This window comes from Panicum hallii, chromosome 4 (genome assembly GCF_002211085.1).
Source record: "Panicum hallii strain FIL2 chromosome 4, PHallii_v3.1, whole genome shotgun sequence".
Taxonomy (NCBI): domain Eukaryota; kingdom Viridiplantae; phylum Streptophyta; class Magnoliopsida; order Poales; family Poaceae; genus Panicum; species Panicum hallii.
The window spans coordinates 40,252,047-40,274,155 of record NC_038045.1 but is presented as its reverse complement, the minus strand read 5'-3'; the positions used below and the strand labels follow the sequence as shown (position 1 = coordinate 40,274,155).

Here is a 22,109-nt window from a genome sequence, read left to right as displayed (position 1 = left end):
TCGAGTAGTTTCCTTCTGTATCGACTAGTTCTACTCCGCATGCGGGTAGAATACAACATAAATAAGGTACAGGACACGTCCTATCCCCTAGCCCAATATGGACTCCTTGATGTACACAGCCCCGTGGCCCCGGGCCTGACAGTAGTTGGCTGGGTGTGACAATGAATCGTGGTGGTCTTGATTTGAGAGACCTGGAGGGTTTCATGCACTTCCAATGCCCAAACCTGCCCGACCAATCTAATCCCCTTACCAGACCCCGGGTCACATGAGTAGCTGAATCCGAGTAGTTGTCGAAAATAATAGCCCCACCGATGCGTGGTGGCTTCTCCTTCTTCGGGGAGTGGTAGATGATCCAAATCCTCTTCCAATGCGGAGAGGGTCCTGGGTTGAACCGCCTCAAACCAATCTGAACATGGCTTGGGGGTTTCAAGTTTGCTGATAGAGAGAGTGTGCGTTGCACAAAAAGTAGGCGGCGAAATGTAGCTTTGATCCGTAGGCGATTTGTCGACGAAGCCGAGTAGTCAGAGCTGATTCGACTAGTTGTTGACTGTGCGAAGCTAGTCGCCGAGAAGTTTAAGACTCGTTCCCGGCTAGTTTCTAGTCAGGATGAGTACTTGAAGTTGTCATTGGCGCTGCCGATTTGTCGAAGTAGTCATAACTGCGGCGCGAATCGAGTAGTCGAGGTCGTCGCTGCAGCGCGTCGATGTCGTGATGCAAGGTGAAGTTGAGTGGAGTAGTCGAAATCTTCCGGCTCCCTGGAGTCGATACGCCGAAGGGGGGATTCTGCCACAGCGCGGGAGTCGCATTCGAGTACCTTAGAGGGCTCTAGACCCTTCCAGTACACGAAACGGCATTGCAATGTAGATGTTATGGTTAAACCCGGATGATTACCCGAAAACGACTCGGAGTAATCATCGGGTTGCGAGTGGTTGTCGAGAACTGGGGCCTCCCGATGAGCGGTGGCTCCCTCATCCTCGGATCCTCCTCGGATCAAACTTGTAGTTAACGGGTACTCTTCATTTGAGTCTGAGTCGTAATCGAGAACGGGAGGGCCCCGACGCACGGTGGCTCCCTCATCTCGAAACATGAGAAGATGATCCAAATCCTCCTCCAAGTTGAAGAGGGACTTGGATTGCGTAGCCTTCTCGGATCAGTTTTAATCCGATCCGAGTAGTCCTGGTGCAGCACGAGTGGAAGTCGCGTCGAAAATGGACATCTTTTTTATATGCCGGACTAGATCAGGGGGCAGCAACTCATCGGGGTTGTCACTCCAGTTTTCTGGAGTCAACTAGGCGGTTGTTGAAGGCCCCCAATCCTTTGGCAACGCAGATCCAGGAGCCAAAGATGAAAGTTGTGCCCTCGTCGAGCATGGTGCTGGTGAAGCTGAGAGATGCCATCGAGTTCTTTGGTGGATGCTCGATAAACACCCCTACCTGGTACGCCAGCTGTCGGTGTTTTACCTCCACACTCACTGAGGGATACCCCCGAGGTGGTGAGTTTGTAGGTAGGGTGTCACCGAGATCAGGAACTCAAAGGTGCAAGGAACACAAAGTTTAGACAGGTTCGGGCCACCGAGAGCGTAATATCCTACATCCTGTGTGGTTTGTATTGCCTTAGGTGGTGATTGGGTGATCTCCTATTTGGAGGGGGTTTTGTCCGCCCTTATATAGTCTGGGGGAACAGGGTTACATAGAAGTCCCAATCGGATACATGCCCAGGAGGCCTATCCGAGTACTTTTCGGGTAGTTTACTATCGTCTCCAACTGGATTTACTACTGTATGAGTAGTTCTACTACTCTAGGAGTAGTTACAACAGATGTAGGGCGTGGGCTATGTCCCATCCCTTATCCTAGAAAATGTACGCTATGTGCACAGTCCCGTGGGCCCAGGTCTGACATATCTCTAACCATGAATAAAAGTAATATTACATAATATTGAAAAAAAGCAAGTCAATCTTCTAGAATACTCTTGACCATGCAAGAAAGAAGATATTTTGAAGGTGAAGATATTACTATGGATATAAATATTTACGGAAAGTTTTAGAGTCACTTGTCTTATATAGCAAGTAAAAAAAATATTTAGGAATATTCTAGAATATCTTTTGTTGTATGGTAAAGTAGAAAATATCTAGGAAAGTTCTAGAGTAGGGGACACCTGTCATCACCATATGTGTCGCCATGGTCTATATATATGAGAACCCCCTCTCCCTTCCCTAGTAACCTAAGAGGCAACAACACATACAAGCTACAAGCATTAGAGAGAGTTGGGGTTGTAGTGCTAGATGGGTGTGTGAATGAGTGCTAGGATAGCCACTTAAGAAGTGTTCACACTCTTGTGTAATATTGTTGTTCATGTAATAAAGTGTTGTTCAAAAGAGTTGGTCTCCCAATCTGCTTCTATAGTTTCTAACTACTTAGTGCGTGGATTGTGATCTATCAAAACTTGGCTTTGCCCCCGGGATCACAACGGTCCAAGCTTCATCTGAAGGTTGGCTCTGCCATCCGGAAGCAAGCTTCATCTGTAGGTTGGCTCTACCACCCGGGAGCTAGAAGGTCGGCCCTGCAGCAAAAAAGAACCAAAAGGCACTAAGTAATTAGAAATTATAAAGCTATCCACTACAAAGTGAGTGGGTGTTCTTAGGTATAGGTCCACCTTCAAATGGGTGATTAGGGCCACCTCCGTTTCCAACAATTGGTATCAGAGCCAGGTTCGTCCGGGACCGTCATCTTGAGGAGGCATCGGTGAGCACAAGTGCTTGTGGTATCCACTGTCAAGCAGGCGCTAAGGGGAGACTCTGTCGGTACACAGTCTGGGACTGTGAAGCTTGTGGTCAGGGAGCAGATGAGCTGACGCTGGACGTCGATCACTATGGCAGATCTTAGCGTAAGCAGTGGAATCAGAAAGCTCAACAACCACGACTATGGTTACCGGAAGACCTGCATCAAGTCGTACTTGCAAGGTCAAGATTTGTGGGAGGTTGTTGCAGGCAGTGAGGTTGTGCCTCCAGCGAAGGGGAAGGATCAAGAGGAGCCCTTACGAAAATAGACAGCTTGGGAGACTTTGGAAAAGTTTTTTTCCAAGAAGAATGAAGCACGCCTACAACTCCTGAAGAATGAGTTAGCAGGTATCTCTCAAGGAACCTTGACTATTAGTCAATATTTTACCAAGGTGAAGTCTATTTGTCGAGAGATATCTCAGCTTGAGCCCAAGGAGAAGATTGGTGAAGCTCATATGAAGAGGATAATAATTCATGGGATTAGACCTGAGTATAGTGGATTTATTGCTGTCGTGAGAGGGTGGCCGAATCAAACATCTTTGGTAGAGCTAGAGAATCTATTGGTTAACCAAGAAGAGTTGCCCAAGCAGATAGGGAGTATTACCGAGAAGAAAGAAGAGGAGGCTCTCTTTATAAATAAGAAGAAGGGCTCGTTTAGGAGACAAGAAAGATTCAAGCTAAAGTGGATAGATGGTGACAAGTATCATGCAAAGGAAAGAAGTCCTTCTTCAGGGGGAGCAAGAGCAAGAGAAGATAAAAAAATATCAACCAAAAAAGCAAAATAGAGGGTGCTTCAATTGTGGTAAGGCTAGCCATTTTGCTAGAGATTTGTCGTCTTCCAGAAAGATGTTTTGAAGGAAATATAGCCACTAACATAAAGGAAGAGAAAAAGGAGGAAGCACCTAACAGTGAAGAAGAATGGGATATTGAAGCCGGTTTTTCTTAAGAAGTAGAAGATAATGAGTTGGAGGAGGACATGGAGGCACCTGCTTTTGCAGCGACAATTGATCCAAAAATTGACTATAAGGAGGGTTGGATCATTGATTCTGGGTGCTCCAATCACATGACTAATGATGACAAGAAGTTAGAGGATATGACAGACTACAAAGGAGGAAGAGAAGTATTAATAGCCGATAATTCAAGATTGGCTATTTCTCATGTTGGAAAGACAACCATTCCAAGGTATGGTCCTCATCAACTCCAACTCAACAAGGTATATCATGTCTCCGGGTTGAAGAAAAATCTTCTATCAGTCTCTCAGTTGATAGAAGAAGGAAAATATATTCTCTTTGGACCGGAAGGTGTGTCTATATACAGAAAAGTAAAGGTGATTGGCACACCAATTTTGGAAGGAAAGAGGAGACAATCAATCTATGTCCTCTCTACTGAGTCCACTTATATGGATAAGACTCGAAGGAGTGAGACTGGGGATCTTTGGCATGCCCGCCTTGGACATGTCAATTATAGGAGATTAAAGGAGATGATGCAAAAGCAAGTTTTGAAAGGGCTTACTCAAATGGATATCCGAATTGATACGGTTTGTGCCGGTTGTCAGTTTGGCAAAGCTCATCAATTACCATACAAAGAGTCTGAGCACCGATCGATGACACCGTTGGAACTCATACATTCGGATGTTTTCGGTCCGGTGAAGCAAATATCTCTTGGAGGTATGAGGTACATGGTGACTTTTATTGATGACTTCTCAAGGTATGTTTGGGTTTACTTTATGAAGGAGAAGTCGAAAACCTTTTTAAAGTTTAAGGAGTTTAAGGAGAAGGTAGAAGGTGAGCTCGATATGAAAATTAAGTGTCTTCGAACTGATAATGGGAAAGAATATTTATCAAATGAGTTCACCAACTATCTCAAGGAGAATAAGATAAGGAGGCAATTAACATGCCCTCATACCCCACAACAAAATGGAGTTGCAGAGCGAAAGAATCAGCATCTTGCAGAAATATGTCGAAGTATGCTCCATGCAAAGATTGTTCCTGGAAGGTTCTGAGCTGAGTGTATGAGGACAACAGCCTATGTGATTAATAGGCTCCCACGATAAAAGTTGGGATTCAGGTCTTCTCATGAGATGCTATGGAAGGTGAAGCCAATGGTAAGCCATCTCAAGGTCTTTGGACGTGTATGCTATGTATTTGTGCCAGACCACCTAAGGAGCAAGTTTGAAAAGAAGGCAATTCGATGCATCTTTGTGGGCTATGATGATGCACGGAAAAGTTGGAGGTGCTGTGATCCAACCACGGGGAAATGCCACATCTCAAGGAATGTGGTGTTTGATGAAGCTTTGGCATGGTGGTCTCCTGAGAAGGTTGCGTTGCCAGAATCTCATGACGTGGTGGAGGTACCGGAAGAGATTCAAGAGGAGTCTCATGATTGCATTGAGAAGGTTCTAGAAGAAGTACAAGGAGAGGAGCAGATCCCCACTCCGGATCATTCTCCAAGCAAGGGGAAGAGCCCATAGAAAACGGGTGTACATTGGCCAGCTCAAAAGAAGGTTCAAGAGCCTATCCAAAAATTACGGAGGACAACAAGGAAAACAGGGCCACCTCCAAGGTATGGGTTTGTTGCTCTCACTGATGAATTACCTATTGAGCCATCTTCATATGAAGAAGCAGAAAAAAGTCAAGAGTGGCAAAATGCTATGAAGGAGGAAATTGAAGCACTAAAAGGAAATCAAATATGGGAATTAGTGCCAAAACCAAAGGATGTGAGACCAATATCCTGCAAATGGGTATATAAGATAAAGACTCGCTCTGATGGCTCAATTGAAAGGTATAAAGCTCGAGTTATTGCTCAGGGATTCTCTCAACAGTATGGACTGGATTATGAAGAAATATTTAGTCCAGTTGCCAAGATTACAACTGTCCGAGTATTACTTGCACTAGCAGCAACTAAATGGTTGGAAGTGGATGATGATAAGAACTTGGCGGATGTGACCATGTATCAAAAAATGGTTGGAAGTCTCATATATCTTACACTAACCCGTCCCGATATTGCTTACTCCGTTGGTGTGGTTAGTCGATATATGAGCAATCCAAAGAAATCTCATCTTGATGCAGTCAAGCGTATTTTAAGGTATGTTAAGGGTACTATCAATTTTGGTATTCTATATAAGAAGATAAAAGACCGTCAGTTGGTTGGCTATTGTGACGCTGACTATGCCGGAGACTATGATACACGAAGATCAACAACCGGGTATTCCTTCAGTCTTGGATCCAGGATTATATCTTGGTGTAGCAAGAGACAACCTAATGTGGTATTATCAAGCACTGAAGCAGAATACCGATCAGCAACAATGGCAGCACAAGAGAACACTTGGCTTAAACAACTGATGAAGGATCTACATCAGCCAACAGAGTAACAAGTAAGGATTTTCTGCGATAACTTATCTTCTATCCGATTAGCTGAAAATCTAGTTTTTTATGCAAGGACCAAACATATAGAAGTTCATTACCATTATATAAGAGAAAAGGTCCTTGAGGATGAAATTGAGATGGTGCCTATCAAGACTGAAGAGCAAAATGCCGATATCTTCACCAAAAGCCTTCATAGGGAAAAGTTTGAGAGATTTCGGGAGGCGCTTGGCATGGTCGACAAAGCAACTATTGTGAGAAGATTGCCTTGAGGGGGAGTATTGAAAGAAAGCAAGTCAATCTTCTAGAATACTCTTGACCATGCAAGAAAGAAGATATTTTGAAGGTGAAGATATTACCATGGATATAAATATTTATGGAAAGTTCCAGAGTCACTTGTCTTATATGGCAAGTGAAAAAAATATTTAGAAATATTCTAGAATATCTTTTATTGTATGGTAAAGTAGAAAATATTTAAGAAGGTTCTAGAGTAGGGGACACATGTCATCACCATATGTGTCGCCATGGTCTATATATATGAGAACCCCCTCTCCCTTCCCTAGTAACCTAAGAGGCAACAACACATACAAGCCACAAGCATTAGAGAGAGTTGGGATTGTAGTGCTAGGTGAGTGTGTGAATGAGTGCTAGAATAGTCACTTAAGAAGTGTTCACACTCTCGTGTAATATTGTTGTTCAAAAGAGTTAGTCTCCCAATCTGCTTCTATAATTTCTAACTACTTAGTGCATGGATTGTGATCTATCGAAGGTTGGCTTTGCCCTCGGGATCACAACGGTCCAAGCTTCATCTGAAGGTTGGCTCTGCCACCCGGAAGCAAGCTTCATCTGTAGGTTGGCTCTGCCACCCGGGAGCTAGAAGGTCGGCCCTGCAGCAAAAAAGGACCAAAAGGCACTAAGTAATTAGAAATTATAAAGCTGTCCACTACAAAGTGAGTGGGTGTTCCTAAGTATAGGTCCACCTTCAAGTGGGTGATTAGGGACACCTCCGTTTCCAACACATAATTTAATTTTGTACCTGCACGAGAACAACAGAAAGTTCTATTATGTGGTAGTATTTTTCATATTATGTGAACTACTCGTTCGAATGCTAAATCCCTTGACTCGAGCATAAGAATTGTAGAAGTCATATGTCTGTTGCTCAGCATATAATTTCATATCAAAAGAATTTTCTACTTAGGCAGAATCATTTTTTTTAAATCCTGGTTGGATTTGTAGAGGGTGCCATGTGCAATAAGTTAGACATAAAGTATAGATAAAAAAATCATACTATGAATGATATTGGGGTATGATGTCTAACTCTATTCTTTCTGTGTCACCAGACTGAGTGTTGATCCCGAAGATGAGAATGTTGCGGCGTAAGTAGCAGATGGTGTGATGATGCTTTGTACTTGTGGAAGTAATGGCACTGGCACACCTATGTAGCTAGACTGGTGAGGCATAAGAAGATTTGGTTGAGAAGCCATTGTTGTTGTGTCATTGAGGAAAATGGCAATTAATGATCTATATCTGTTGTAATTGGCGTCACTAAAATGAAGCTCTTTTTCTCTCTATTAATCTCCGTTAACTGTTGCGTGACGCTAAAAAAAGAAAAAGGGCGCCGCATGACGCCTCCATTTTCTTGGTGTTGGGGTGTTGACGGATAAAAAGAGAGCCTAGCTCATAGCGGGAAGCAATAGATTATTTCCATGTGTGCGGGGACATAGATGGAGACACGCCAAAGAGACGGGCAAGCTACAGCCACAGCCACACACACCACGTAGGCGCTCAGTTAGGCTGAGTCTAGTGGCGGGGGGAGATATCTTCCTGCCACGTCAGCTCTCACCCCCACTCTCACCCACCCTCACCCCACTCTCACCACACCCCTCCAATGCAGAGGCTATAGTGCCAACTCTCACTTCTCTCTCCTCCACGTCAGCTTTTCATTTCCAGATTTAATTATTTCAACCTCCTTTGTTCGAATACGTAAAAAATTCAAAAAATAAATTTTATTCAACTTAAAAAAGTTATCGATTACATAATAAATAAAAAATTACATAATAAATAAAAAATTACATAATAAATAAAAAAATTACATAAATCTAAGGATGACTATGTGCCCACACATGCTCAACCAAATCCTACTGGAGCTCTGCATACATCGGTGAGTCCCTCATCTCGGTGTCCATCTGAATTCTGGCAGCTAGGCTTGGTGGTGCATCATTGTGGATCGCCGGATCGACATTGGACGCAACTGTCTCATAGATCTCGTCCAAATCGGTATCACGCTCGTCATCGATGATCATATTGTGTAGGATGACACATGCACGCATGATCAACCCAAGAGTACGCTGTGAGTAAGAGCGTCCGGGAACTGCTATAATGTTGAACCTAGACTTGAGCAGTCCAAACGAACACTCGACATCTTTGCGCCAAGCTACTTGAGCATTTGTGAATACCTGATGCTTCTCACACTACGGAAGAGTAATACCCTTCATAAACACTGGCCAAGAGGGGTAGATGCCGTTGGCAAGGTAGTAACCCCTATTGTACTCATGTCCATTAACCGTAAAGTTCACTAAGGGTGCTTCTCCTCTAAGCACATCAGTGAATAACGGCGACTGATTGAGTACATTGATGTCGTTGTTGGACCCGGCCACTCCAAAAAATGCATGCCAGATCCAACAATCATACGATGCAACGGCTTCTAAGATAATGGTGGGATGTTTTATGTCCCCCCTTGTTAATTGCCCCGCATGTGCCACCGGACAGTTTCTCCACTGCTAATGCATGCAATCGATGCTCCCTAGCATGCCCGGAAAGCCACGCTCCTCGGCTTTCGCTAGTAGACGCTGAGTATCCACGATATTTGGTCCACGGCAAAACTCATCCTCGTAACAGTGAATGATGCCTTCACAGAATTTCTCTAGACAATCTAATGCAGTTGATCTAGCTAGCTTTAAGTACTCATCTATCGAATCCGCAGCGCCTCCATAAGCTAACAAGCGTAAGACCGTGGTACACTTTTGTAGCGGAGAGAGACCACGACGGTTGCAAGCATCTTCTCTTTGGGTGAAATATGGAGAGTATTCACCTAATCTACGCATAATACGTAGAAAAAGTTGACGCCTCATTCGGTACCTTCGCCGAAAGTAATTCGGAGGACAAACGCAGTTGTCGGCGAAGTAGTCTTGGAACAGCCGATCATGGGCACCCTCACGATCACGCCTGATGTAGCGTCGACGACGTTGCCTTCTACTTGACTCCTCTTCAAGATTGAGCATCGCCTCCTCATACTCCACTTGGAACGCATCGATCATTTCAGCCTCCATTCCTTCACTTGAATTCGTGGTACATGAAGACATGGCGTCGAGAAGAGTGAAATTGAAGTGTGGATGGGAGAAATAAGCTTAAATAGGGTGGGGAAGGAGTAAAATCCGGATGGGGTATTTATAGGGGGGTTAAGGATAAAATTTGAAATTTTTTACAATTTTTTCGAATTTTTTGGAGTTCAAATGGTCAAATAATGGCTAGTTCAACGGATAGTCCGCGTGGACCAATCAAAACCTCCACGTCACGTCCTCTCGCCCACGCACGCCGATGTCAGCGCACCGCCTCGCTACCGCCCCCGCGCGCCTCCCAACGCAGGTGAGAGCGGGGCGATAGCGCCCGCTCCTGCCCGGCGGGACTGCTCCCGCCTTCTCTCTCACTCTCGCCTCGCTCTCACCTGGGGCCGGGCCGACAGGGGGCCGGTACCCCATCGGCACCAGCCTTATTACAATAACGGGCGAGCTGAGCCAGATAGAGCGCGCGACAGGCGGGCAGGGCGAGAGAGAGAGAGAGATGGACATCGCCGCCGACGACCTCCGGCAACGGTGTTTCCTCTCGCTGGCCGTCCTCGGCGCCCTCTACCTCGCCGCTGTCACGCTCCGTCTCCTGGACTGCCTCGGCCTCCCCAGCCTCCTGCGCCGGCCGACGAACCTCCGCCGCCGCTACGGCGCGTGGGCCGTGGTCACCGGCCCGACGTCCGGCATCGGCCGGTCCATGGCCCTGGAGCTCGCGCGCCGGGGCCTCAGCGTCGTCCTCATCGGCCGCGACCCCGACAGGCTCTGCGACATCTCCGACGCCATCACTAGGAACCACGCCGTGCAGACCAAGACCGTCGTGTTCGACCTCTCCCTCGTCTCCACCACTCAAGGTGACGCGAACGCGATTCGCATGAACACGTTTTTTCCCCTTTTTTTTCGCAACAAACACCTGGCCGCACTGGAAGCTCTCACACTGATGGCGTGCTGCTAACCTTTCCGCAGGCGACGAGGCGATGCGGCGGCTCCGGGAGGCCGTGGAGGGGCTGGACGTGGGGGTGTTGGTGAACAACGCCGGCGTGGCGAAGCCGTGCGCGGTGTACCTGCACGAGTTCGACGTGGAGGCCTGGATGAGGATGGTGCGGGTGAACCTGTGGGCGCTGACGGAAGTGGCGGCGGCGGTGCTGCCGGGGATGGCGGCGCGCGGGAGGGGCGCCGTCGTGAACATCGGATCCGGGTCAACGGAGGCGATCCCCTCCTTCCCCCTCTACACGGTCTATGCCGCCACCAAACGGTAATATCTCTACTGGTATGTTTGTTTGTGCGTGATTTATTTAGTTCTGGCTGCTCTGCTTTGTCTCCCAAAAGAAAAAAAAATGTTACCCAAACGGTAAATGCTGACCTTTTGATCTAGATTCTTGCCGGACTTCTTAGTTTGACTATACATAAAATTTGAAAACGAGGTGTACGTTTTTTGAAAAATACTTTTTTTGCTTATAGATTTACTGAATTTAATAATATATTCTAACAAAAATGTTGTTTGTGATCCTCTCCCTATTTTATTTCCCTTATGTGTTAATCCTTTATGGAGTTAAAATTCTCAAGCTAGCAGGTATGTTGCTCAGTTCTCCAGGAGCCTTTACGTTGAATACAGAAGCAAAGGGATTGATGTGCAATGCCAGGTAACGTAGCATTTTCTAATCTTCCCTGATGTTCAATGATCAACAAAAAATAGAACGGGAAATTTACGGCATATTATTCATGCTTCAGTGTAAGATTTGATAACATTCTTTATCCCTTTATGATCCGTTATGCGATAACATTCTTTTCTTTATCCGGTTTGTTTCAAAAAACAAAAGCTAAAACAGCTGGATCAAACGTGCGTGGCCAAAATAATCTTAATTAATAACCGTTACAGTTCAGCAACTTCAGCTAGAACTAATTCTGTATAAAAAAGGCCATCATGTATCCCAAATCGGAGACAGCTAATTAACAGAATAGTTCTTTAGGCCTCAAATTCACATCTCCTTGCAAACTGATCGGTCCAGCACCAGGCCACCAGTCAGGCCTGTTCACTGACAAACGGGCACCCTCAATCAAGCAGACCCCATCTCCATTCTACAGCGCGCCTGGCAAAGCAGCAGGTCTTTGTCTCGACCTCATTGGCTATTTTGACTCCTGCCGCCAATAACTCGCTGCTTGACAGGGTAAGGACCTGGCGCATACTACAGTGGTGCCCAACTGTTTGTGTACAAGCCATAAAAGCAAACGCTTCATTGCTTGTACATACAGTTCACCTACTAGCAGACTTGTACCATGTCTTGAATTCGATCAAAGTGAAGCCACAGGCAGGTTAAAATTTGTACAATCTCATCCAATGTTTTCCCAGGACAGCTACTCTAGTTTAGAAACGGGAGTAGTTCCCCCGTCTTTGTCATTGGGGTAGTGCTGCTTTTCTTAAAAGTTTTTTCTAATTTTTTCGTATTTTTTTGGAAATCGATTTCTACGGGCGTGACCCGCCCGCCCCTACAAATATCATTTTCAAAGACGGGCACGTTAACCGCTCCTAAAAATTACATTTTTAGCTACGAGAATTAGGAACGGGTATCGCATCCGCCCCTAAAAATACATTTATACACGTTCCTAAAAAATTATTTTTTATAGTGAAACACAGGTCATTGTATTTAGAGGATGATGAAAATACAGAATTTCTTACGACAACGCGGAGCGGTTAGCACTCACTACCGCTCGACCATCCCTACAAGGTGCTTAGCACCAACATGCAACCAGGCAGAAGCTTCCATGGAACCCAAAAACAACCAAAGTAAGAGCAGCCGCCTCATCAAGCCAGCTATACATGTGGTAGCGTCCCATTCTTCCTCAGGGACGGGAAGAGCTCCTAGCTGCGTCCAAGTATTTGAGGCTAAAGTTAACATTAAAATATTCAGCAATCGTGTTCTTGGCTGGCTTGAGTGCTCTTCCTGCGCAGGGACACCACCAAAACGCTGCATGAGCAACACCTCAGCTCTCTTGGACGACACAATCTTAACCAAAGGTTGCTTGGCAATCCGTCGGCTTCTTTTGGGGAGGCTTGGGGCAGGCGATTCACCCGCAAATACCGGCGCCACCATCTTCATCCTCCTAGAGGGCTTCGGTGCAAGCGACGTTTAGATTTTACGCTTGACCTCACCAATAGAGCGCCGAAGCCTGCGTCCCTGGGATCCCGAGTAGTCGGCTTCACCATGCATGCTTGGCGCTGGCACGTTGGGAGCTGGTGTGTCACCAGCGTCCCCATTCGACGCGCTAGTGGCAAACGGAGCGAAAACATCGTCTGCTAGTCCATCCGTCAACGTGGCAACGGCGGCAGTAACAGCCGTCGTCGCACCAACACCATATAGTTTATTGATAGGAAAGCTTAGATTATTAGCAAAGACAAAGGATAAAGAGATTATTGACTTAAATAACAAATATTGAACATAGGTTGATTGATGTGATGTGGGATTATTGGGGTTGTGATTGTGTGAAAGAGCTGCCAAACCTGCTATAATTTGGTACTTAATTAGGTGTGTCGAAATTACGATGAGTAGCCAGTTGATTAATCCGAGCAGTTCTGCAACCACTTTCATTAAGAAATTGTACTACTAGTTTTCTTTTCTCCTTTTATAAAATCAAAAGGATGGAATTGAAGTCCTTTTCTGATCATCCTCTACGTGAGCAAATCCCAAGAAAGTGAGTACACTTGTGCCCCGTCGGTGTGGTTGGCGGCTGATTGGACTCGCAAAGGGTTCCTAGCTCTTCACAATTTGTTGCCAATAATGTTGGATAACACGATAGATAGACAAACGGGTTGGCAAATCCAGTGTATGTAGTCGTTCAGACTGTGACTTATTAGCATAGAAAATCTTGGCATGCATGTCTATGTCTCTAAAAGAAACAACTAACTGCTCATGCCGGCCGCCGCCGCTGCTGCAGGCCCCGCTGTTCGTGGACACCAAGATGGCGTCTAGGGTCGCCCGGGCCAGACGCTTCTCGCCGTTCGTGCCGACGTCCGACGCGTACGCGCGGGCGGCGGTGCGCTGGATCGGGCACGGCGCGCTCTGCGTGCCCAACGCCGGGCACCGGGTCCAGCGGTGCCTCGCCGCCGCGGTGCCGGACCGCGTCCACGACTGGCTCCGCCTGCGCGAGCACCTCCGGCAGCGGGCGCTCTTCCAGCGGATCAGGTCCGCAAGGGCTCCACCGCGCAACGACCACAAGGAAGAACCCCCGAGACACAAGTTTTAATGGAACAATAGGCTTGGCGTGCCTGACTGTTGTTAGCTACAGTAGGTTCCACTGTTCCAGGCTAGCTTCCAGGTCACGCCGCAAAGGGCACTCGGCAGCGATGGGCAAAATATAAATCGAAAAAAATTCAAAAAAACGAAACATGAAAAAAGAATTTATTGGGGGAGGCATGCACAACCAGCTAGTGACCCATCTAATAGGTTAGACATTTTTTTCAGCAATTTTTTATAAGTTGTCGATGATAGGTTTCGAACTCACGACCTTGTGCACACAAACAACTCCCTCTACCATTACACCATTGGACCAAGGGTGTCAACATTACGTTTTTATTCTCCACATATTATAATTAACTGAGTGTAAATTGTTTGTTTCAGTCTAAAAAAGGCACTCGGCAAATAGCTTCTTTGCCGAGTGTGTAAAAAAGGCACTCGGCAAAGACGTCTTTACCGAGTGCCGAAAACAACACTCGGCAAAGACGCTGAGCGCCCGGAAAAAACACTCGGCAAAACACTGGACACTCGGCAAAGATTTTTTTTCCGGTAGTAATGGATGTGAGTGGTTGATGCAATGTTTTGTTGGCTCTGTACTTTCGCGGGGAGTAGTTGTATCGATTGGTGGACCGCGCAAGATGCATCCGTGCGTGATGTGTCTAATGACTGTTTCGATAAAGTTATCTTCTTCCGTGATTTTTTCATTTTTCCTTTTATGACTTTTCAGATTTGAGAAGTTTAATTGAAACATATTTTCCAGTTCAAGCTTTTCTGGAGTTTGAAGCACTTTTTCTTTGGATTCGGAAAAATTCCAGTTAGAGGCAAAACGGGAAACTTGAGCATTGTGCCTGCAATCTACTCCTTTGCACCAAGTGTGTGTGTTGTAAAACCATGACTCTTGATTCTTGAAGAATCCTAACTGGACAATCCTGCTATGTGTAGAAGCCAAAGGACGCAAATGACTCCGATCCTACTAATCTGGTTATTATGGCTGTGCTTAATACAGGCCACAAATCTGCCAAGCCACATGTGTGGCGTCGCCGTAGTTATGGCGTCAAAATAGATGCCACAATTTAGTTGAGACACGATATAGAAATCAACTGAATTTAGTGTGGCACGTAGAAGATTTGCTAGGAACCAAGCACTGGTCAACTTTTGTGGCGGCATCACCCATTGGACTTGACGCAGGGTGGGGTGCATCCAAGCACGCCCTATGCTTTTAATCAAATTTGTCTCTATTTGGAAGTGTGTGTGTGTGTATATATATATATATATTAAAGAAGCATCCTGTTTTGATGTTAATCTTTTTTCAATCTATGATCGTTTGATAGGTCTAATAATTCATATCAAATATTTAGGTATATAAATAATTTTAATAAAAAGTTGTCTATTTTTTATCTCGTTGAGCTCTATAACTTTAATATAAAATTTATCTTCCCCTAACTTTGTATGAAAAGGGAATAAATATTTTTGTGCGAATGGTGGATTTTCACCACTAGATCTGTTTTCACCTCTGGTTCATAAATAGACCCGATAATAACATCTACACCTATCACCGTCGGTCCCTAATATTAACCCGACAACGATAGTTGTTTTCATTGCTGATTCCAACCGCCAACATCCACCTACTTTCGTACCGACGGTGAAAACCTAGCACCACTAGGTTGTGCTTAACCAATATGGTGACGGCTTATTTGCAAAGACCTATTATGTAAAAGTGTAACTTCCTAAAAGGAATCATGTGGTATATGCGGCCACTAGTAAGTAAAGTCCTCATGTGGTCTGTTTATCACTAGAGAAGTTGTATATACCATACCATACAGACATAATAGTTGTATTGAGCTCATTAAGCGCACAAAATTATCCCTTCCTGCGCTTTTAAGTTGCGAAATGACGTTTGAGAGTACCTACACACATACATACACTACTACTTATATCATTGCAAATGCCATCACCGCCGGTTTTAAGTGAACAGACGGTGATAATCTATCGCTGCAGAGTCGTAATACGAACCGGCCGTGATGCGATCACCATCCTAGCTATTTCCCTCTCCCTCACTCTCACACACTCCTCTTCCTCTCATTATTCTCTCCTAATCTTCTCTTTTCCCCCGCCGCCTCCCCTCCCTTCCCTTGCCACCGCCCATCCTCTCCAGGTCTGTTTTTTTGTTTTTTTAAACAAAATCACTACTGGATCTAGATCTGACGTTGATGGCCACTTACAATTATTAAGATCCTGAAATATTAGATTCAAATGTTACTTTTTCCAATTGAATAAAAAACTTCTACTTAATTGGTGAAATATACGAAGAGTTGCAACTTTTCTTGTTATTAACTTAAGATGTTCAATAATTGTTAATTTGCAGTAAATATAAACTTTTTATTATATTTTTGAAAGCACGTGCACATGGCACGTACATCTTCACAATTAATTAATATAATGGTTGGTTTATTATTTGACACGGACCACGAGCGCAACTCCAACGCATACACGAGACCATAGATGCGCGCGCTGTCAACATATGCGATATATTATACCAGAAAACCACATCGAGACTCGTCGACAAGATCGAATTCGTCCTCCATCAATCATTTGTCCTTGTTGTAGACACGACCGCTTCCCATGGCCGCAGCCGTGACCGCCGCGATACTGAGGTGGTCATCCGGCCGCGTCCTGTGCTCTGCCGTGGTCTGCAAACCGGTGACGTGGTCCTGCATGCTCAGGATCGACGGGTACTCGCACCTGAGCCAGCTGCTCGCGAACCGCGAGCGCGTCGAGTCGCCCGCCTTCGACGTCGGCCACCTCAGCTGGTGCCTCAGGCTCTTCCGCAACGGCGACACCACGGAATCCAGGAGCCACATCGCCGTCTACCTCCGTCTCGAGAGCAACCCAAGCGGCGAACGCGTCTCGGCGAGGGCAAAGTTCAGCGTGCTCGACCGGCACGGGAACCCGGCTGGGTTCGTCCACGACACCGTGTCGCGCAACAACTTCAAGCGAGGGCACAGCTGGGGCTGCAGCAAGTGGATCGCCAGGGAAGAGCTGGAGAGGTCCGGGGGTATCTCGTGGACGACTGCTTCTCCGTCCAGTGCGACGCCACCGTCACAATGGCTAGAAACTGTCGTGATCACCTAGTCTTTATCTCTGGAAGTAGCGATTCCAGTGCGACCTAGGTAGCTAGGGTGGTTGTACGTGGTTTTTGATACCATGTCGATTAAGGAGCTGCATTGTTCTTTTTCCCTACTACGTTCTTTTGAATTGGGTGCTTCCGTTCTGGTGTGGACTGTGGACAGCATTTTCTGTCTTTTAGATTAGATTCTACACCTGCCTCGCATATAGGTTGCCTCTGATTGCCAAAGAGGCGCACCACAAACACCTGTCTTTTAGAAACTGAACCAAAAGACAACAACAGCATAAACTTCATGCAACTAGTTTTTCTTAAAGAAAAACTTCATGCAACTCATACTCCAATCACCAAAAAAACCTCTTGGCTCCCTCACGTCCCTCCTCTAGGGCCGAAACGGGTGACTCCAAACCTAGCGCCGCCAGCCTTATCCCCCACCTCCCCCAGCCGCGCCGCCGTTGTAGCCCGCCACCGGAAGCCCGTGCGGCAGCGAGGATGGCAACGGCGAGGCCTTTTTCAACGATTTGAGGCTACCTCGCACGGATCTGGGCAGCGGCGCTACGGTAAAAACCAAAAGATAGTATATTTCTACACACATAACTATTTTTTATCATTGGTGCATTCACATCATTGCACATCGTTCTTTTCCTTATTGTCTCTACGTTCTATGCTTGTAAAACTGCTGAAAACCCTCATCCAATGTCCTCGTTAACACAATGAGACACATTAAGTAACTTTTGCAGGTACGCAAAAATCTACACTATATTGTTAGCATCTCGTGGGTCCTCATTGTTATCACTTGCATCAAAATTGAAATCTGTAGTGCAGTACCAATATATTGTAGGTATGCTTTTTATTGTCTTGAAAAATGATAGTGTAGTGATCTAAGTTTAGCTGACACAATAGCATTAATCAATAGTTGACAATTCAGTTCCAGCAACTATAGAAGGGGCACTGAAATATCAGCAAAAGCTTTTCCTTTCCAAACTTCATAGGTAAATTAGCAATAAAATATCAATTCCCTCCATCTAAGGAGCACTGAGCAAAAAGTGAAACTCTATACTGGTGGACTAAAGATCTAGTAAAATAAATACATTTTTTCTCTAGCAGTCATAAATATGGGACTTGAAAAGAAGAATTCAAGAAATGTAAAACCCATCTATAAAGGTAGGTACATTATTCTCTAGAAGTGTACATCTAGTCTTCTATCTCTTTTCTTGATTCATATTGGTGCCAAGCCTCCAATGCACCTAGCTTACTTCGGACTTGTTCTTGAAGAACAAATATCATAAATGATGAAGGCAAATATTTAAAATGATAAGGTTGTTAAAAATCTGGAGAAAATTCTATACTACAAAAAGGAACAATTATATCGAACTGGTATAATCTCTAGAAGTATAATTCGTATGAGTATTCCATAATACGCCTCAATGATCTAAATAGCATCTCAAGATATTAAAAGGAATGAATCAAACTATGCCTCTATGGGGTGTCTCAGACTTGCCCCTAATAATCTGTATTGATATTTTATAAAATAATTTAAAAAATATCTCTATAATTTAAAACGCCTCAAATAGTGTCTCAATACATGTGACGCTTTCTAAAGCGCCACAAAAGGTGTCTTTACAATACACTATGATATATTTGTAAAGACAAATTGTAAAATATTTATAAAAGTTGTCTCTACATTAGATTTATGTGGTGGTGGCTCTCAAAGAAGTTATATTAATTAGGAAGTTTGTGATAAATTAATAGAATGTAAAATGATCTTGTTTGGCCCTATTTATTAGTCATATTTGACACTAGTTGATCGTATGCACATGCACCTAATAAAATAGGGTAAAACCATCAATTTTTTAGAACAAATTTTGAATCATTGAATGATTTATTTTTTAGGATGGATGGAGTATGTCTTAATAGCAAGCAAGTCAGTGATGAAACAACCAATGTGTCAAGGATAACATGAATCCCTCACAAATTTTACTCTTCGTTTTGTCAATGGAATTGGTGGACCTTTAGCCTCACCTCTCAATCCCCCGAACCATAGCTCTCTCACTCTCTAAAGAGTTAACATGAATGAGTCCACACAAACGACGAGGGGTACCTCTGATGGGCTTTCAGGTAAGATTTTTTTCGCACTTAGCAAATGGACTCCCGCCCCTTGGAATTATTGCATGCAGATGAGCTTCAAATGGTGTCAATAGGAGCTGCAATTATCACATTTTTATAGCAAAGAGAAATTGCATCAGATACAAACTCTATGTTACTTTTAAGAAAAATTGTTTATGTCACTTCCTATTTTACCGGATCGGCTACCATCCTGCTACACGTAGGTGTGTGTTGGATACTATGGTCTTTGCTTTATCTTTCCACAAACATGTAGATGTACGAGTAATAATTCCTAGATTAAGCTCTACTCCTCTATTATGATGTTGTCGTCAGCCGCGGCCATCATCTGCCGGTCACCGATGGCGCGTGCCCAGGTGCTCTCCAGGGTCGCCGGCTATGCGCACATGAGCCAGCCCCAGCCGATCGGCGCCGACCGCCGCAGCTCTGGCGATCACATCTCGCGCTCCGCCTCCACCGTCACCTGCAAACTGTTCAAGGGCTCCCACGTCCTCAGGGTCCATTGCTACTCGCTCCTGAGCAAGATGAAACAAAAGAGGGTCGGCTCGCCGGCCTTCGACGTCGGCGGCCGCAAGTGGATCCTACGGCTATACCCCCACGGCAAACATGACGATGACGACGACCACACAGAATACCATACGGACTACAGCTGGCGAATCCGAGCTCTCGGATCACGTCGGCGTCTACCTTCACCGTCTCGACAGCAGACCCCACAGCGAAACCGTCCTGGCTAGGTTCCAGTTCAGCATACTGGACCAGCTCGGGAACCTGCGGGGCCACCTGATTGGTTCAGCAGGAAAGAACCGGAGAAGCTTGAGAGCCCGTCTGGGAGAGCTCCGGTCGGCTCCGGCTTCTTCTGGCAAAAAAATGTAGCAACCACTGCTAGATTCGAAACAAATTTTGAGAGCTTGCTTCAAGTGGCTGACGGGATTCCATTCTTTGTCACTTTCTCCACCAATAACAGAGTGTTTAGGTGTTACATCACCTTTTCCTAACGGTGAATCTGAATTGTGGCTCCACCGGCTCTGGCTTCCCTGACAGCACTCCGGCTCTTCTGACAGCCAAAATACAATCCAACATGTACTCGCTCAGCGGTGTTTATCCGCGATGTCCATTTCAAATGCATGCAGGGCATCAAGATTCGTGCCAGCGTTTCTCCCTCCTGGTATTGAAGCGTATTTTGCTTTCCCGGCACTCCGTATTCCCCAAGTGAGTGGGACCCGCATTGTTTTTATCCGTTCCGAACCAAGGTTCCCTACCCATCCATTCGCATGGGACCCGCATGTTTTCGACCCGTTCCTATCCATAGCCAGCCGCTGGCCGGCGTGCTAGCATCCTTTGTGCGCCGCCGCATTCCAGCTACGCTTCCGGTGGAGCTCCGCCGCACCCCGTGCGCGCCGGTTGTGCGCCGCCACATTCCAGCTACGTTTTCCGCTCGAGCGCCGCCGCAATCTAGGTGCTTTCGGTCGAGCATCGCCGCAACCCGAGCTGCCGGTGGTGCGCCGGCGCAATCTGGGATTGCAGCTGTACGGATTCTACTCCTCATCATCTCCCCGTGCTACTCGTGCTCGGCTCCTCGTGATCGGCTGCCGTTAGTGACAACCCACCGCAAGTAGGCTGCCCTTGTGCTCACCGCCGGGACTTCGTCACCTGGATCCCATGTAGGCCCTCTTGCGCTCATCAAGTTTTTCCATATTTTTAAAGAGTAATGGTTGGCGTGAAAGTTTAGTTTTTTATGATTTTAGCTCGGATCGAAAGTAACGTGGACAACAGGACGTGACCCGTAGAGGTGCCTGAGTTGAAATGTTTGTGCGGTATTCCTGCTCGCTACCGGATTCAGGACCTTTACCGAGTGTCTATGATACTCGGCAAAGCTCTGAAAACACTCGGTAAAGTCTTTGCCGAGTGTAACACTCGGCAAAGGGCACTCGGTAGCGAATATTCCGGCAAAGATGTCTTTGCCGAGTGCCTTTTATCGGGCACTCGGCAAAGGCTTTGCCGAGTGTCAGGGAAGGCACTCGGCAAAGAAAAGTAGCCGTGACGGCGTTTGGGGCCGTGACAGCTCTTTGCCGAGTGCCCTCTGGTTGGCGCTCGGCAAAGACTGGCCCTTTGCCGAGTGCCACGTCACAGGCACTCACAGAGGTGACCCCACAGAGGTGCCTGAGTTGAAATGTTTGTGCGGCATTCCTGCTCCCGTACAGCACGCACGGAACGGAACGATATGAGAAGGTTCCTACATTGCGATGTAAATTTATGTGTTTTGATTCGGCTCTTTTGTTCTATATGAATTGTAATGTTTGAGGCGTGGCGTCTGATGCCCTCAAGGGGAATGTTTTGTCTTGAATCTATCAGACGTAGTAAGATTTGGTAGATAGATACTTTTTTTTCAGTTAACGTGAAAGCAAAATGGTCTCCTATATTGGATCATTCCCCCTCAAGTTCTGTACGCGCTCCCCCTGAGCACATCTTATGAACTTGCTCCCCCTCAAGCTAATGAATTCATTCTGGAGTTAGATGGTGCCTGGTGCCCACAAGGAGAATGTTTGTCTTGAAGCCATCAGATGTAGCAAAAATTGGTAGATAATTTTTTTTCAGCTAGATAGCAAAATATATAGTTCCTGAGCAAATCTTCTGAACTTAGTTGTCATGGCATGTTAATTATTGAATTCATTCCGGATATCGGTTGGATGCATTCATCCTGAACTTAGGTGCCATTATATTTAAAATCTTGTATTTTTTTAAACGCGGCGACATGTAGATATTGCCAGTAATGGATATGGGAAGATGTTTTGAACAAGTATGTAGAGGATGTAACGGACTACTGGGAACCTGGGCGGCTGAAATCAAGGCAGCCACCAAAGTTTCGCTGCGGCTGCAGGCGCGTTGCATCTCTATGCACTATTGGCGAGCCTCGCCAACAGCGGAAATGCCTATGCTGCCTAGTATGTGCAAATGTTTTTTTCTGTCAAAACGTGTTTATTTGTCAAAGTGGTGGTATATGCCCTCAACATTTCATCTCGGCCCCTGGTCTGATGGTTTTTCATGTGGTGATTGTCACAGCAGGACGATGTACCAAACAACGAAACTCACCTTTTTTTCCCACTGCCCACATGTTTGGTCATGAACCTCAGTAAGTACATGCATAAATGG

At 45.7% G+C, this 22,109-nt stretch overlaps 2 protein-coding genes across 7 annotated transcripts; both read left to right on the top strand.

The window, feature by feature from the left end:
- Window positions 1-9,932: 9,932 nt before the first annotated feature.
- LOC112888553 (very-long-chain 3-oxoacyl-CoA reductase 1-like) lies at window positions 9,933-14,420 on the top strand. 6 transcript variants are annotated; one of them, XM_025954787.1, is made up of 5 exons: window positions 9,933-10,333; window positions 10,446-10,734; window positions 11,053-11,122; window positions 11,495-11,584; window positions 11,672-13,395. In XM_025954787.1, the coding sequence occupies exons 1-5, from the start codon at window positions 9,979-9,981 to the stop codon at window positions 11,795-11,797; spliced, it is 930 nt and encodes a 309-aa protein (XP_025810572.1). In that variant the 5' UTR covers window positions 9,933-9,978; the 3' UTR covers window positions 11,798-13,395. The 6 variants fall into 6 exon arrangements, with proteins under 6 accessions (XP_025810572.1, XP_025810571.1, XP_025810566.1 ...); XM_025954786.1 differs by having other exon boundaries at window positions 11,648-11,805; XM_025954781.1 differs by lacking the exons at window positions 11,495-11,584; window positions 11,672-13,395 and adding an exon at window positions 13,413-14,420 and having other exon boundaries at window positions 11,066-11,122.
- A 1,913-nt stretch (window positions 14,421-16,333) lies between these two features.
- On the top strand, window positions 16,334-16,843 carry LOC112890480. Its single transcript, XM_025957363.1, has one exon. It carries the CDS (start codon window positions 16,334-16,336, stop codon window positions 16,841-16,843), a length of 510 nt encoding a protein of 169 aa, XP_025813148.1.
- The last annotated feature ends 5,266 nt before the right edge of the window (window positions 16,844-22,109 follow it).

Excerpts from the sequence above, each read along its gene's own strand:
- LOC112888553 (XM_025954781.1), top strand. The coding sequence starts at position 9,979 with ATGGACATCGCCGCCGACGACCTCCGGCAACGGTGTTTCCTCTCGCTG. Across the intron at positions 10,334-10,445 it reads CCTCGTCTCCACCACTCAAG|GCGACGAGGCGATGCGGCGG; the intron begins GTGACGCGAACG and ends ACCTTTCCGCAG. Across the intron at positions 11,123-13,412 it reads GGATTGATGTGCAATGCCAG|GCCCCGCTGTTCGTGGACAC; the intron begins GTAACGTAGCAT and ends CCGCTGCTGCAG.
- LOC112890480 (XM_025957363.1), top strand. The coding sequence starts at position 16,334 with ATGGCCGCAGCCGTGACCGCCGCGATACTGAGGTGGTCATCCGGCCGC.